Consider the following 15,477-nt stretch of genomic DNA (forward strand, 5'->3'; position numbering starts at 1 on the left):
CTGAGTGACTTTAAATGCAGAGGTGTGTCTACTTCTACATTATGACAGTGTTTTGTTCCAAAATTGGTCCTCCGATTGAGTATCTGCCATTAGCGTCTTAAACTTGTATATTTACGTGAATGTTGATAAAAAATATATATCTGACACAATGTAACACAGATGTAGACAACTTAATCTGATACACCTTATTTTTCACAAGTTACTTGATCCAAATACTGAATATTGTTCAAAACTATTAGGCTATATGGTACGGAAAGAACCAGTTCCCATGTTGGACATCCACCTTTGATAATCTGAACACTTGAACCAACTGCTGTCTTTGGTTGGAATATAGAAACCAAATTTGTAAACACCTAAAATTGGAATTCCTGGTTGTAGTTTCTATGGTTGCATGATTTCTTTCCCTCTCATGAAGGTGTAGATGTTAAACTATTGGGAAAAGTCCAAGCAATAAGCAAAAAATAAATAAAAATGCAAACATTCTCTGGTCCCAGTTTGCCAAATTTGAAGATTTGCTGCCTTTTATATTTATATTTTTAGTAATTTTAATGTCACCTCGAGTGCTGGGATATTGTAAACTTTCTCTTTTTTTTTTAAATTCATAGATTAAAAATATCTCTACATTTTGGACCATGGATACTTGTGAAGGGTTGTGAAGTTAAACATCTCCTCTGTTAAGGTTGACTCTTGTACAGTTTATGGGAGTACTGATGGGTTCATTTCTTTGGCCTGTTTTTCCACACAAATGGCGGTGCTGCTGGGTGGAGTATAATTGCTCCGCCAGCAGACAAAAATATATTTCCTATATTTCAGTGTAGGCTGTACATAAAACAAAAACCCTACAGCATACCCCCCCCCCCCCCAGAGAATAGCTGCACCCGGCTGATAATCAGAGGGAGTTCCACTACAAGTCAGTGCAGGCTAACAATCAATGACACATTCCTACATGGATGTATACCAACATGCTAAGATGCCCTCTCCTTTTCCTTTCCTCTCCTCATCTGCTGCTCCACGGCTGAGGAGCTGGCTGTAAATCAGCTGTGTGTGTGTGTGTGTGTGTGTGTGTGTGTGTGTGTGTGTGTGTGTGTGTGTGTGTGTGTGTGTGTGTGTGTGTGTGTGTGTGTGTGTGTGTGTGTGTGTGTGTGTGTGTGTGTGTGTGTGTGTTTAATGACCAGAGAGGGAAACCCGTCAATGGAACCTCTCCATCACCATCTGCTGTGTTTACGCTCCCTCTGATTCATATCAGTTTGTCCGCTAGGTCCACTAAAATTTCAGTAAAGCCATATCAGTAAATGATTAACGTGAGCGGGGAGTCAACCAGCTCTTTGGGTCCTTTTTATTGTATGCACACGGTGAATAACTTTAAAAACTTTTAGAACCTTTAATGAATGGGGCAACATCTTGGAACAAGGTGTCCGTAACTCCTAACACATCCATGGTGTAAACACTGCTGTTGACGGACATCTCTGATGATCTGCTGTTGCTTTAGCTGCCTCTGATAAAGGTGGGAAACTTTGACCCTTTTATATTTATTTTATGGAACTATACCAGAACTGTGGCTTCCTAAAAAAGTTCCTTATTTCCCATGATGTTCTTGTAACACAGCCAGATGTGAAGGCTGTGTTACAAGAACATCATGGGAAATAAGGAACTAATCACATCCATAGATGTGATTAGTGTGGATGTAGCATCTAAAGCCTGCCACTTATTTCATGTGTTTTCCTCATTCCAGATTCCAGGTGTCTTTCTGATTCTGAAATAAAACATGCAGTTAATAGTCAGAGGATAGCTGTGTGTGTGTGTGTGTGTGTGTGTGTGTTGACATATGCTCCTACTTTCTCCTGCAGCACAATGTTATCTTGGAAATAAATGAGGGCGCAGCCTTTGTCCACATATACACTTTTCCTACCAAAATGAGTGTGTATTGTTTTTTAAACACGGGGAAACTTGCTAACACATAGGCGATGGACTCCTTTGCCATTGAAAGGAGACAAATTTGTCTTTCTATTTTTTTTCTGGTGTTGACGACACAAACAAGCTGGAAAACAGGATTGGTAAACAGTGAAAATGTTATTGGAGCAGTGGGAAGACTGAAAAAGAACTTTTGGGGAGTTTTATTTTGTTTCGGTTGAGTTTAAATTAAGTGTGTTTTTTACAATGATCAGTGACATACAATTACTGTTTCTTTCAATGGAGTCTGGCAGCTCTAAGAGGCGCGTATACCTACTGATTCTTTTCACATCTAGCTCGGGGAATCAGGGGTGGAATTCGACCAAACAAAGTCAGTTTTTGTTGGAACAGTGGAAACACTAACAGAGATAGCTTTGATGAGCTTTATTTTGTTTCTGTGGAGATTAAATGGGTGTGTGTGTGTGTGTGTGTGTGTGTGTGTGTGTTTCTGTTTAGATAATCAGTGCGGTACAATAACTGTTGTCTGACTGGAGTCTGTTGTCTTTGAGGAGAGGATATTAGTTGTATGTCTTGTATATAAGACGTGGATGTAGTCAACGTGAGGTCATCTATTTGTTCCTGGACTGCGGTTTTGAAGCCTCCAGTTCGTCATTTTGGCTGACGCCATCTTTGATTTTTGCAACCAGTAAACAGAAGTTACAATATTTGGACTGCCGAGGAGTGACGCCGTTATAGAGACGCCGTTCAAGGCTCAGATAGCAACCTGTCAATCACAAGGTAGCCCTGTCCTAAGGCATACAGTGTCTATTTAACTATGAATGGAACCATAATTTACTAAATGAACATCATGCTGTATTGAAGAAGACTTGAAACTATAGATTGAGACCATAAACTCATGTTCACAATGTTTACTGATGGAATAAATCAAGTGAGAAGTAGGGTAATCGTCTCATAGACTTCTATACAATCTGACTTCTTTTTGCAACCAGACGAGTCGCCCCCAGATGGCCAGTAGAAAGAGTGCAGGTTTAAAACTTTTCCACATCGGCTTCACTTTTTAGTACCGGAGGTTTCCACCTGGTGTCACATAGCACCCGTGTCATGTTTCCATCACCGCAGATTGCAGCTGGAGCTGATAGATATCTGGGACATTTTTCCCAGGAATGAATGCCGATTGTCACCTTCCCCACTGAAGACAAAAGCCGGATGTTAGTGGGTGTTGGTGGGTCCTATAGTGTAAATGTCACTCCGACCAGGGCCTTTTGTTTGTTGTGCATCCCCACCCACGGGAGCATATGCTGCATGATGCTGAATGGGCCCCTATTGTGACCGGAGAGCCAGAGATCGAGTGGACTGACCCCTTTTTTGTCCCTCAGTGCAGAGTAAGACGAACATGATGTGCTGATCACAGCTGCTCACAGATCCACCACTGATCCCCTTTAAAAAATTCATGACCCTTCCACAGTCTGCCCGGTGCCCTACATGAGACGATATGTCCTCCCTGTCCTGTAGATGTGAAACCTACACCGCTCCATCAGCATGATGTGTCATTTTGAGATCTCGCTGAGTAATGTACAGCAATAACATTGTCCTTAGCGGGAAGGATGTCATGAGTCTCTCCATCATTTCACAAACTAATTCAGGACTTTGTCACGGTGGAGCGTCGAAAAAAAAGTCCTCCACTTGGGAGTTATCACCAGGGGAGTCACATGACCAATGTGTCCTGGCCAGCGCCAAGAAAATGAACAGTTGTATTCTAGCTACTTAGATGGATTCTCCCACATTTCTCGTCTCCTAAACCAGCTATTATGACACATTATGTTTGTTGACTGTTCTGAGGTGTCAGCATATAATTATTTAAATAATCCACTTGGTAAATTCTTTGTAAATATTATGCCCTAAACACCTCTTTTCAAAGCTTTTGCATGCTGAGAGTTGTGGTACGGCTCTATCTTCATTTCTACATTTTAACAGCAGTTGGTTCCCACGACTCCGGCTCTCACAGCAGTTTCACTAAAGCTTAACATTTTACATTTGAAGACCCAGTAGACCCAGACGGCAGCTTCATGTTGCACATCCCCAAAAATTATGACTTTTTGAAAATGCCATGCTACAGGATTTGAACTTGTTCCGCACCACAGCGTGCATACTAAAGAACCTCCACTTTTTCAGCGTTTTCCATTTAGTTTGTTACCGATCAGTATTTAGATCAGTTACAGATGTTTGCGAGTGGAATCAAGACTGATACATAAAATGAACAAAATATTAAAAGGCCAACCGAAATACATTTTCAAATTTGTATATTCCAATCATTCTTTTTTTTGAGGAAAACCCTACTCATTGGGTCTTTTAATGCTTCAAGTCCTCATTAACTGCTAGTTTCTGAAAGACTTCTTGTCTCATCACGAATCTCAGTTTGTTAAAATAAACCATAATTTGATTCAAAGCCATGTTTCAACACAATGTGTTGTGTGTGTGTGTGTGTGTTCCTAGATCTGGTTTAAATAAAGTTCTGATAACAAGTGCTTTTATTCCATTTCTATAAGTGTTGGATTTGTGGTTGGCCCTCCGTGACCGCTGGCTGGGACTGGATGCTTTCAAAAGCAAATACATCAGTTTTAAATTTTATTTTAATAAGTCTTCTTACTTCTGTGGTCAACTGTCTTTTCATTACTTTAACCCAGATTCTTGATTGTTCTAGAATAGTCTGCTGTGGTTTGGTTTATTGTGTGTGTGTGTGTGTGTGTGTGTGTGTGTGTGTGTGTGTGTGTGTGTGTGTGTGTGTGTGTGTGTGTGTGTGTGTGTGTGTGTGTGTGTGTGTGTGTGTGTTAATGGCTGCCAGCTAAACTTGACTGGGAGAAGAACTAGAGGATGATATTTGGAACTGGAGAAACTGGGATTATTAAATGCGGTTTATACAGAATAAATATAATTCAGAGCCTTTTTTGTCCTTTGTTGCTCTTTGTTGCTGTACCTCCCTGTTCTGGAAGAAATATTTGATTCATTTGTTGACAGTCTTTCTGTGGCTTTGACTGTTTATGCCTCCTTCCGACAATATAGCTTTCTTTTTTTTTTCCTTGCCAATGGGAGCCACGTACTTCTTCTGGTTGACTGTCCGTTCATCCTTTTCTCGTGAGCCGTATATCTCAGAAACACCTTTTGAGGGAATATCCTCAAATTTTGAATGAATGAATATTCTAGACCTTTTGCTTTCATTCCAGAAAAAAACATATATGTTAAATACTGTGAATAAATTTGATTTGCTTGTATCATTTGTTTTCACAAGATATTCGGTCATTTTAGTTTAAATAATTAAAAGCAGGGATGTTGTCATTCAGCCAGCTACTCTAAAGCCATTTAGGCCAAATAAACCTTGAATATGTTGAACTTCAGTGTGAAGTTGTTCATTGCCATGTGCAGTCCCATGTTCATAATGAAGGCCTCAGGTCCAGGGCCACGGTTCACCACTTCTCCTCCAAATATTGTCAATTCTGGCACCCAAAAACCAAGGTGGCGATGGACAAAATGACAAATTTTAGGCTTCAGAACGAAAGTCCTCAAACCTACGGGAGACGTCACGGTGACAGCGCCCACCTCTTTGTCGCAGTCTACCGGACAGACCTAGACATTCTCTTGAATACGAGGACGCAACATGGGCAACAAAAAAAAAGTCTTAGTGGTTTTACCCTCCACTAAGCCGCTTCATTTCCTTCCTCTTTTCCTCCGGTTCCATGCGAGCTGTTCCCACAGTTCCAGATCTCCTCCGGAACTCCCCTCTGCCTCCTCGGGAGGGGAGAGAGGAGGAGGCAGAGGGGGGGAGGGAAACAGGAAGGAGTGAAGCTTTTCTTGGCCCAGAGGGTTGGAGGACAACCTCACCACAGCCAGAGAGGGTATTATTCTCAAACCACAGACCCTGGCACTGACTGCAGAGATAAGATCAGAGTTCACCCACAGATCCCCGAGGAGAGATTCAGTCATTACACCACCAATGTGTATTAATACGATACCAGGGAGGGTGATGTGTTTTTTTTTTTTACATTGATCAGTACAGATGACAGAGACATAACACATGATTACAGTTGACCTGGCCCCTTTATATTCTTATCCTTTTTATGTGATATTTAGTTGGTTTTCTTTCTCATTTTTGAGTGTAAAGGTAGTTCTGTAAAAAAAAAAAATACGAATTGGGCCGTAAGTCACAAACGGATGAGTACACCTGCTTCAAACAATTTCACAACATGTTGTGAAATAGAGGAAAGTTGATAGGGTGAAAATCTAAGGGCATGTGTTTGTGATTGGAATCCTTTTATAGTGGCACTGTATGCACCTTCTTGCATACAGTGCCACTTGCTCAAGAATTAGCAGCTGCAACTAAAGGTTGTTTTGATGAATCATCAGGAAACAGAAATATGCCTATCCTAATCTCCCACAGCACAAAGGTGTCATCTAATATCCTATTTATTTATATGACCCCAAAGCCTGAAAATATTTGATCCACTATCATTGTAAGAAGCTGGTTATCCCCACATTTGAGAAGCCGCAACCGTCACTTTTTTGGCATTTTTGCTAGATAAAGAGTTAAAGAATTATTCAGTATTTTTTTTTTTTTTCTTTGAGCAACCAACTAAAAATGAATTAACTAATCTTTGCAGCTTTAATCAGAACACTTCCAGGTGTTTTTCTTTTTTACATAAGCTTGAGATTTCCTTAAGGTGTGGACACACTTCACAAGTCTGTTCCTGGTTGAGCCAACTGGTGTTTTAAACCTTTAATCTTTTGGGGAATGTTTCCAAAAACACTGGCCAAATGTGGTGATCAAACCATAAAACAAGTGTTTGGTGCCATCATTGAGGATTATTTTATTTATCTCCGTAGTTTTCGTGTGGTGCAAGACTGAACGAGAGGATCAGATGTAAAGCAAGTGTCTGATTTTTCTTCTCCCGCTGGAATAATTACAGCCACGGGTTCCAGTGAGAGTCCTTGGACATCACAGACAGTGTGTCTTTTAAGTTTCTATCCTTCAGTCATCTGTTCTCATGGCCGTTCGTTAGAGTTCAGAAAGCAGATGGGGGCTTTTCCTCCACAAAGACAAAGACAGTGTGTGTGTGTGTGTGTGTGTGTGTGTGTGTGTGTGTGTGTGTGTGTGTGTGTGTGTGTGTGTGTGTGTGTGTGTGTGTGTGTGTGTGTGTGTGTGTGTGTGTGTGTGTGTGTGTGTGTGTGTGTGTGTGTGTGTCGATCATTTTTGTTCTTTGAAAGATTATTTTACCGTCTCATCAACTTTGAATTATTTCATCCTCAAATATGTGTCCGTTAACGTTTCTTCAGATATCTGAGTGACATCACTTCCTGTCCCTGTGTTCCAGGCTGATCCGTGGCTGAAGAGGATGACGCTCTCCTGAATCTCCACCCCCCCCGGCCCCCTTTCATCCTTTTCCACACCACCGCCCTCCGCCATGAACCACACCCCCAGCCCCCACCTGTCCGACGGCGGTAAGTCGTCCGGGGGCGGCCTGCTGTGCAGCCTGGGTCTGGGGTCCGACAGGGGGATCCGCTCCCCGGACAGCCTCATGCACACCCCGAGCCCCACGGGTGGAACCCCCAGCTCCAGCCCACCGCTGCTGCTGTCGCCGGGGCCGGGCGGCTTCGGGTTTGGGTCCCTGGGGGCCATGGGCGATGGAGCCGGGGCCGACTGGGAGAGCAGGGAGGAGCTGAGGCTCAGGGAGCTGGAGGAGGCCCGGGCCCGAGCGGCCCAGATGGAGAAGACCATGAGGTGGTGGTCCGACTGCACCGCCAACTGGAGGGAGAAGTGGAGCAAGGTGGGCTTGTGGGTACTGAACCCAGGAGGGAGAGTAAACTGAAAAGCTGTGAAGTAATATAGCACCGCAATAACTTCTATACCCATCATCATTATTGTATTTAATAAGTTAGACTTCACGTGTACTAAGTAATAATAATAATAATAAATAATAATTGATTGTACTTGTATAGCGCTTTTCTAGTCTTCCGACCACTCAAAGCGCTTTGACATTACCAATCAATCACCCATTCACACCCATTCATACACTGATGACAGGAGCCACCATGCAAGGTGCCACCTGCACATCAGAACCCTAACTAACATTCATACACATACATACACACACCACAGGAACAGCCTGCGGGAGCAATTTGGGGTTAAGTGTCTTGCCCAAGGACAGGGATCGAACCGCCGATCCTCTAATTGGAGGACGACCCTGCTCTCCACTGAGCCACAGCCGCCCACATCAACAAGTCAGTTGATGGGCTCCACAGTGGTGAACCTACAGCTCCACATGATCAGCCAGACAGTCATTCAACTGTAATGTAAATATCAGTCAACATTAGAATGCAACACAATGGGCCTGATATTAATCATAGGCAAAATAACCCATTTAACAAAAATTAACAATAAGTAAAACAACAAAACAACAAAACAAGTGTTAAAAAATGCTTTTTTTTTGTGACTTACATATTGAATGAGTTGATTACGAAAGTAGTCCTTACTCAAGATCCACTTACTAGCTTTTTCAGCAGCTTTTAACCCATCCCACAACTCCAACTGCTAATGAAGACCGTGAGGATGTTGAAAGCTGTAAATGGACCTTAAATTAGGATTATTTAGTCAAAAAAAACAAAAATCTATTTTTTTAGTTATTACAAGGGACTTACTATATGAACTATGCCGGACTCAGCTGAGCCATGTTTAGCTGCATCCCATAAATGATGTACATATACATTTCATTTAGTTTAATTAGCATTAGGAGATCCGTTTTTTTTTAGGGAAACATAATCCTCCTTGGACTTTTTAAAAAAAAAGCAACACTCACGATGAATGTTTCAATGTTAAGACGACTTAAAGCACTTAAGATTAAGATAAGATTCGAGAAAAATGGTGGTCCAAGTTAAAGACGGATCATGTTGACTTTTTCAATATTTAACCATAGACCCAAACCAATGCTTGAAGTGTCTACTAGCAAGTATTGTGTGTGTATCAACGCCTGATTTAGAGAACCAAATGTGAATTAATCCGCAAACTGAAAATAGTCCCCCACAATTCTGTTTGAAGAAACATTTGCTGATAAACTACAGTTTCCATCTTTTTACTATATATCCATGATTTGAGATTAAGTCCCTCATAGAAAACCAATAGGCTCTGGGCTGATTACTTTATCATGTATTGTCTATATGTTTTCTCCCAGGTGCGTGCGGAGCGTAACCGTGCGCGTGACGAGGTCCGCCAGCTGAGGCAGCGTCTGGACACCCTCACCAAGGAGCTGACCAGCGTCCGGCGGGAGCGGCAGGAGCTGGCCTCGGAGAACGAGACCCTGCGGCAGGAGACGCTGCGCCTCCACGGCGACCACGCCCCTGACGCTCCCGACGCTCCTCCCCCGCCTCCTCCTCCCTCCGCCCCCTCTCCATCGTCCTCCCCGGCGCACCCTCACGGCACTCCCTCCTCCTCCTCTCCATCCATGCCCCCCTCCTCCCCTGCCTCCTCCACCTCCTCCTCTCAGGTCCACGTCGACGGGAAGCCGGACAGGGTTGGGGAGGGACCGCCGGGGTCGCCGGAGCCAGAACCGGTGAGGGACGTGGACCTGGACGGACAAAAGTTGCTTCAACAGAAGGTGAGTAAGCAGTGGACATTTAGATTAGAATGCATTTCACTTTTTACAAAGTTGGTATTGAGATTAGATGTTTTTTTGTCTTCATTTTGGTCCAAACTGAAATATCTCAAATATTTCTCTCACAGTCCTCCTTTAGAGAACTTTCTTCTAGCGCCACATGAGGTTGACATGAGTGTGAGATCACATTTAGTGTTCCTTCTGTTATGTCAAAGTGCCTTTAATAGTTTTGTAATAAAACAAAGAAAGAAAGGATCTTAATTGACATATCAGAATTGCTCCTTTTTGTCTCAGCTGACTGGAGGGGCGTGGCTGTGTTTGATTGACAGCAGCGTTGCCTTAGGGCACGAGAAACAAAGTGAACTTGCACTGCAGCTACATGTCACAACATGTAGCTGCAGTGCAAGTTCACTTTGTTTCCCAGACAGCGTGTTGTTAGAGGTACTGAAGAGTAAAGAACACAGCAGTGTCTACAGTTCTGTTTACATGCTGTTTAATGTGCCGCAGCTGATCAGCTAGTTAGAGACTTTATGTATTCATTTTTATTGACCGTATGTAAAGGAGGTCTCTATCTACGTAGACTGATAGCAGAAAAGTATTGTACCATCATTTGAACAAAAAAAAATCAAATTCCCTTATAAATGGGCAGAGAAAACTTGAGAACTATTGAATGGATAATCATGAAATTTGGAACATACATTCATGTTCCCCATGCAGGTTGTTTAGTGCTGTAAAGCAAATGTTACCATACTGATATGCTAAACTAAGATAGCGAACATGCTAAACACCACAAAGCTAACAATGTTATTTTAAACAAGTCAGCATCTGACAAACGTGCCTTAAATCTGATTTTGTTTGTTTTTGTATGCACATATGTGACACTGATTTTTTTTTTTTAGTGTGAAAACACAAATTACAGGCAATCTTTCATATTTCGTGATAAATCAAATACAGGTCTGAATTAAAACATTTTTAAATGCGACCTTAGTCTGCACATTCACGGATAGATTATTTGGCTTACTTCTGCGCTGTGTCACCGTTCATATCACAATCCCACATGCTCCGGATCTACCTCCACTCACACCTCCTTACAGAATACCAGGTCTTGCTCCAGTAAACGCTTTAGTTAAAAGTATTGTCTTTTTCCTGATCCTCGTCGGCTTTATCACCTGCCCACAAAGTTGCTGGTTTCCACTGCACGGTCAACTTAAAAGGTGACTTGAGTTATGGTCTCCATGTTTACTTCCATAAGTAGAGAGTTTTATAGTACAGACTGCCGGGCCGTGTTTTGGTGATTGTTAAACCCTCACACTCACAGATCTGTCAGTCAAACTGAACTTCCTGGATCGTATCTCATGTCTCACATGTCTCACATGTCTCACATGTCTCACATGTCTCACATGTACACCATCGAGCCCTCTGGGGCTGTTTGAGGAACGCCCACTTTGTCTTGTTTGACAAGCAGTAATGACATTTCTCATTATCTATATTCAATATTTCTCCTCACAACCTATGAAACCTTCTGATGTTTATTAATCAATATGGATGTTGAAAAGCATAATTAATTCATTTTAATTAGATTATTTTTGGGATTAATTAAATTTAATGTATTTCTGATAATCAACTAATGAATCAAGTGTGATCCAATTAATCATTGAAGATGTCAGCATCTTGTGGTCTGGGACCAGGTGAAGGACATCTCCTCTTTAATCCAAAAATGAAGAATCAGTAATGAAAAAGATGCAGGTTCAGCTTTATATCCTTTTTTAATATTTCATGCGTTTGTTTAATATGCTAATGTGAATTAGCATTTGGGCTGGTGTTCCTCTGCTGCTGTATGGACAAAGTGACCCGAGCCTCAGTGAATGTAGGCCAGACTGGCCCTGTTACATCGCTCACCAAAAGTGTGTGTGTGTGTGTGTGTTGGGGAGGGGGTGTCCTATTTAAGGTACCAACACACACACACACACACACACACACACACACACACACACACACACACACACACATACACATGTTCTCATCATGCCGTCGTATCCCTGAGGGCTCTGGGATGCTGCAGTACTTCTTCTCTGTCTCTGTTTTTTTTTTTTTTTTTTTTTGCACCCCATCCTGAACTTGAAGCATATCTGGTTCCGTACAAACAGAGACCTGAGCTGCTGCTTCTTTCGGCCTCATTCACACCGACACACAAGACATTCAAGCTTTGGCCTTCAATGCTCTGCAGAGGCCATTTTATACTGAAATTATAGAAACAGGAAGTGAAACGCGAACTTCTGGAACTCAAATTACTGAAAATCATGCCCTAAAACATGACATCTCTAAACAGTATGTCGGGTTGTTCCCTCTATTTGTCAAGACAGTACATTAAAAAAAATAAAAATAAATATATATATATATTTTTAATGTCATATTTTGTTATTTTAGTGGTCTTTAAATCACAGCATTTCCGGACCATTGCGTGTGAAACGCTCTCGTTATCCATTGGGCTGGATAGTGGAGGGAGATGGGAGAGATTCCCATGTTTACATGTGAGCGGGGTTGATGGTTGTCTTTTCCCAGAATTCATCAGGAGTTCCCGTTCTTTCAGATTTTCCCTTCCAGTCTCTCTCCTTTTCCTTTTTTTCTAGATGATTAGTGTTTCCGCCCAAGTTGAAACATTTTTAATTTGGACCAGGCGAATTCCCGTCTTACTTGTGTCTTTCCTTCACTTTCTATACCATCGCGCTGTAACTAAACCTGCTTCACAATCTGTCTAAACACACAGTTACTTTTGACTCTTTTTTTTTTTAATTCTACCTTTACGCACTCTTTTTTGCTAGAGAAGCTTGAATCCCAGTTGTGTGGAATTGACTTGTGAAAGCAGCGTGTAAAGCATAGAGGGAATGCAAATATATTTACTTAGCTAATATACACTATTCAGGAAATACAGATACAGAATAAAGATAAGACAGAGTGTTCTCTTCCAGTGATTTTAGTAAGTGAAGTACAGCCACAAAGGTACCTGCATCGGTGAAACACAAAACAATGGACCTATTGCAATTCAAACTCAAAACTGCTTCAACGTAATGAAACATAAAATCCACTAGTGAGTAAAGAAATGGACACAACTCCTACGACAGGTCTAGACTGCTCGTAAATTTAGCTTTATAAGCCATTCATGGAAGAATCTGTTTTCATGTAAACAGCGATTGAGACGGAAATGCAGTGCAGCCACATCCAGTGGAGACCCGGGGTAATAATCCTCTATCATAAACACTCTCATTCATTTAAATAAGACGTATCATTTCCTATTTGTGTAAAACAAAGTGACAAAAAGTTAAATGGTAACCGTTTGGAGTTACACACATACATATTAAGCCGTTATAGATGTGATCAGAGACACATTTTCTCCCTATAAAATGTTAGAGAGGAACAATGAATGGTGTCTAGGGGTATCTCTTTGAGATGACACCTTCTGACAGCAGCATCAGCTGCGAGGGATCCTTCAGCTGCCTCGGGGCTGGACCTGTCACATGGAGCCTTCTCTCTTCTCTGCTGCTTGTTATTTCCGTAAGTCTTCTTGCTTTCGCTCTGTATCACTAATAAAACAACGGTATCTGGAAAACTGTTTCTGCAGCAGCAGTTTCTGGCACACGGGTGTCATTGATAGCAGTAGCAGAGTTCCTGGAAAATGAAAAAAAATGTGACAATAAGGTGTTCCTATCCCCCAGATTAGTTTTTGTCCTGTAATGTCCTCTCAACAGCTGGTGTGGACCTGTGCCTCCGGTCAGGTGGGATAACATTATTATTTCTGATAATAGCTTCTCAGCGTCAACGCCGCCGGCAAGGCCAGATTTCCACCTGGGACAAAGGGCCGTGTCCCACTCACTTTTATTTATTTTTTAAATCCCACTTTTGACCGACCCACTTTTACAGTCTAGGTGTTGCCTTATATCGGACAGATATAGAACTGGAATTCAGTGTAGGGGCGGAGTCAAAGGTCTGGACCAAGGCAAGTCTAACAGCGTTGAACTTCACAGGCTAAATACATTCACCTCCCAATCACTTCCATTACGGCTTATACTTCAACAGATTTACGACAATCTGCAACTTTGTTTATTGTGTGTTTTGTCTCTTTTATTGCTCAGAATTCTAGTTTAGGGACGGAGAGAGAGAGAGAGAGAGAGAGAGAATCTGTAACCATAACTGTACAAGAGCGTGATAGAGAAGGCGCTGGAATATTGACATGATATAAACGTATATAAGTGTAATTTACATCCATCCATCGATAATCTTCCACTTATCCAGGGCGGCGGTTTTAGCAGGTTATTCCAGACGTCCCTCTCCTCAGCAACAGTTTTTCAGCTCGTCCCCAGTGAACCCTGAGGAGTTTCCAGTCCAGACGACATATATGATCTCTCCAGCATGTTCTTGGTCTGCTCCCAGTGTCTTCTACCAGCTGGAAGTAGCTGGAAAACCCATAAAGGTAGCCGTCTAGGAGGCGTCCTGATCGGATGCCCCGAGACATTCAGCCGGCCACTTTTGATGTGAAGAAGGAGCAGCTCTACTCCGAGCTCCCTCCGGATGTCTGAGCTCCTCACCCTTTGTCTAAGAGCCCAGCCACACTACGAAGGAAGCTCATTTCATCAGCTTGATTCCCAGAATCTTATTCTTTCAGTCACTACCCAAAGAGCGTGCCTATAGGTGAGGGTCGGATTATCTATTATGAATAACATGATATCAATATTCCATTTCTTAGATATCTTCATTATTGTCAATACCAGCAGATAGCAACGACCCTAATCCCTTCTGACAACACTGTTTTGACCTGCTGTGTTTTTTCCAGTTAGTCTGGAACTCCCAGTGTGTTAACAGCAGTGGTGGGCCCCACTGTTTGTTATACTGTATATACAGTTTGACTACTCGCATGCGCACGCACACACACACACACACACACACACACACACACACACACACACACACAACACCGGTGAGCGTGGACTGTAACCTCATAACGAAGGAGCCTGTGCACTAGTGAATAAAAATCACTGTCACCGCCTATCAGATTTGACCTTCAGCTAGCTCAGGAGGGGGGTTTCCATGGCAACACACACACGCATGCAAACACACACACACACACACACACACACACACACACACACACACACACACACACACACACACACACACACACACTGGGACACATAAATACACAGTGAGGCTGCAGCCTTCAGAGTAAGCCATGATAATATGGCTAACTGGTACCCACACACAGCAGAGCTTCATTTCCTGTCTCCGTCCATTGTTCTGGTTCTCACACACACTGAGTACTTCCACATGTGGCTCAGTACAGTGTCTGGCTCACAGACATCTGTTACACACTGGGTCCCTCTGTTGGGGAGGACCTGTAATGACAGCAGCAGCATCAACGCAGCTCCGTTTTCCTTTAGGCATTGTGATGGTATAATAATAAATCATCATCTCAAAACATTTGGAATATTTCCAATAATACTTCTAAATTCCCCTTATTATTGATGTGTGGCGCGTATTAAGTTAACAGTCAGTGTCAGGAGTGTTAAAAGGCCCTTTTCCTCGAATAACCTCCTTTGTTTGTCGATTGACTCCTGGTCAGTGACCCGTGACCTTTTATTCCCAGTGGAAGCTGTGAGTGCCTTTGGTCTGGGTTTAACAGACTGCTTCTGGTGTTCATTCAGCCTCTTGTCTTTTCTGTTTCACTGATGTAGAGGTCTTCACAGGTCCAAATGAAACTCAGTCTAATTGAGTCAGATAGGGTCTTAATATCGTGTACTGCGACAGATCTCTGCTCTGTGCGTCAGTACCCAATGGATCTGAGTGTGCTCAGTATCAGCTCTGATCTTTTGGTGTGCCACTAGATAACATTCTCTCACAGGGTCCATCGTGTTTTACTCTTTAACCACAGATATCT

At 42.4% G+C, this 15,477-nt stretch overlaps 1 protein-coding gene across 1 annotated transcript in view; it reads left to right on the plus strand.

The window, feature by feature from the left end:
• The window catches only part of ccdc102a (coiled-coil domain containing 102A), a 64,649-nt gene that overhangs the window by 19,400 nt on the left and 29,772 nt on the right, over positions 1-15,477 (plus strand). Inside the window, exons 2-3 of the mRNA XM_054609790.1 lie at positions 7,275-7,727; positions 9,129-9,551. Coding sequence (XP_054465765.1) covers positions 7,365-7,727; positions 9,129-9,551 — 786 coding nt within the window. The 5' untranslated portion in view covers positions 7,275-7,364. The remainder of the gene's footprint in view (positions 1-7,274; positions 7,728-9,128; positions 9,552-15,477) is intronic.

This window comes from Anoplopoma fimbria, chromosome 2, assembly GCF_027596085.1.
Source record: "Anoplopoma fimbria isolate UVic2021 breed Golden Eagle Sablefish chromosome 2, Afim_UVic_2022, whole genome shotgun sequence".
In the NCBI taxonomy this organism is placed as follows: Eukaryota; Metazoa; Chordata; class Actinopteri; order Perciformes; family Anoplopomatidae; genus Anoplopoma; species Anoplopoma fimbria.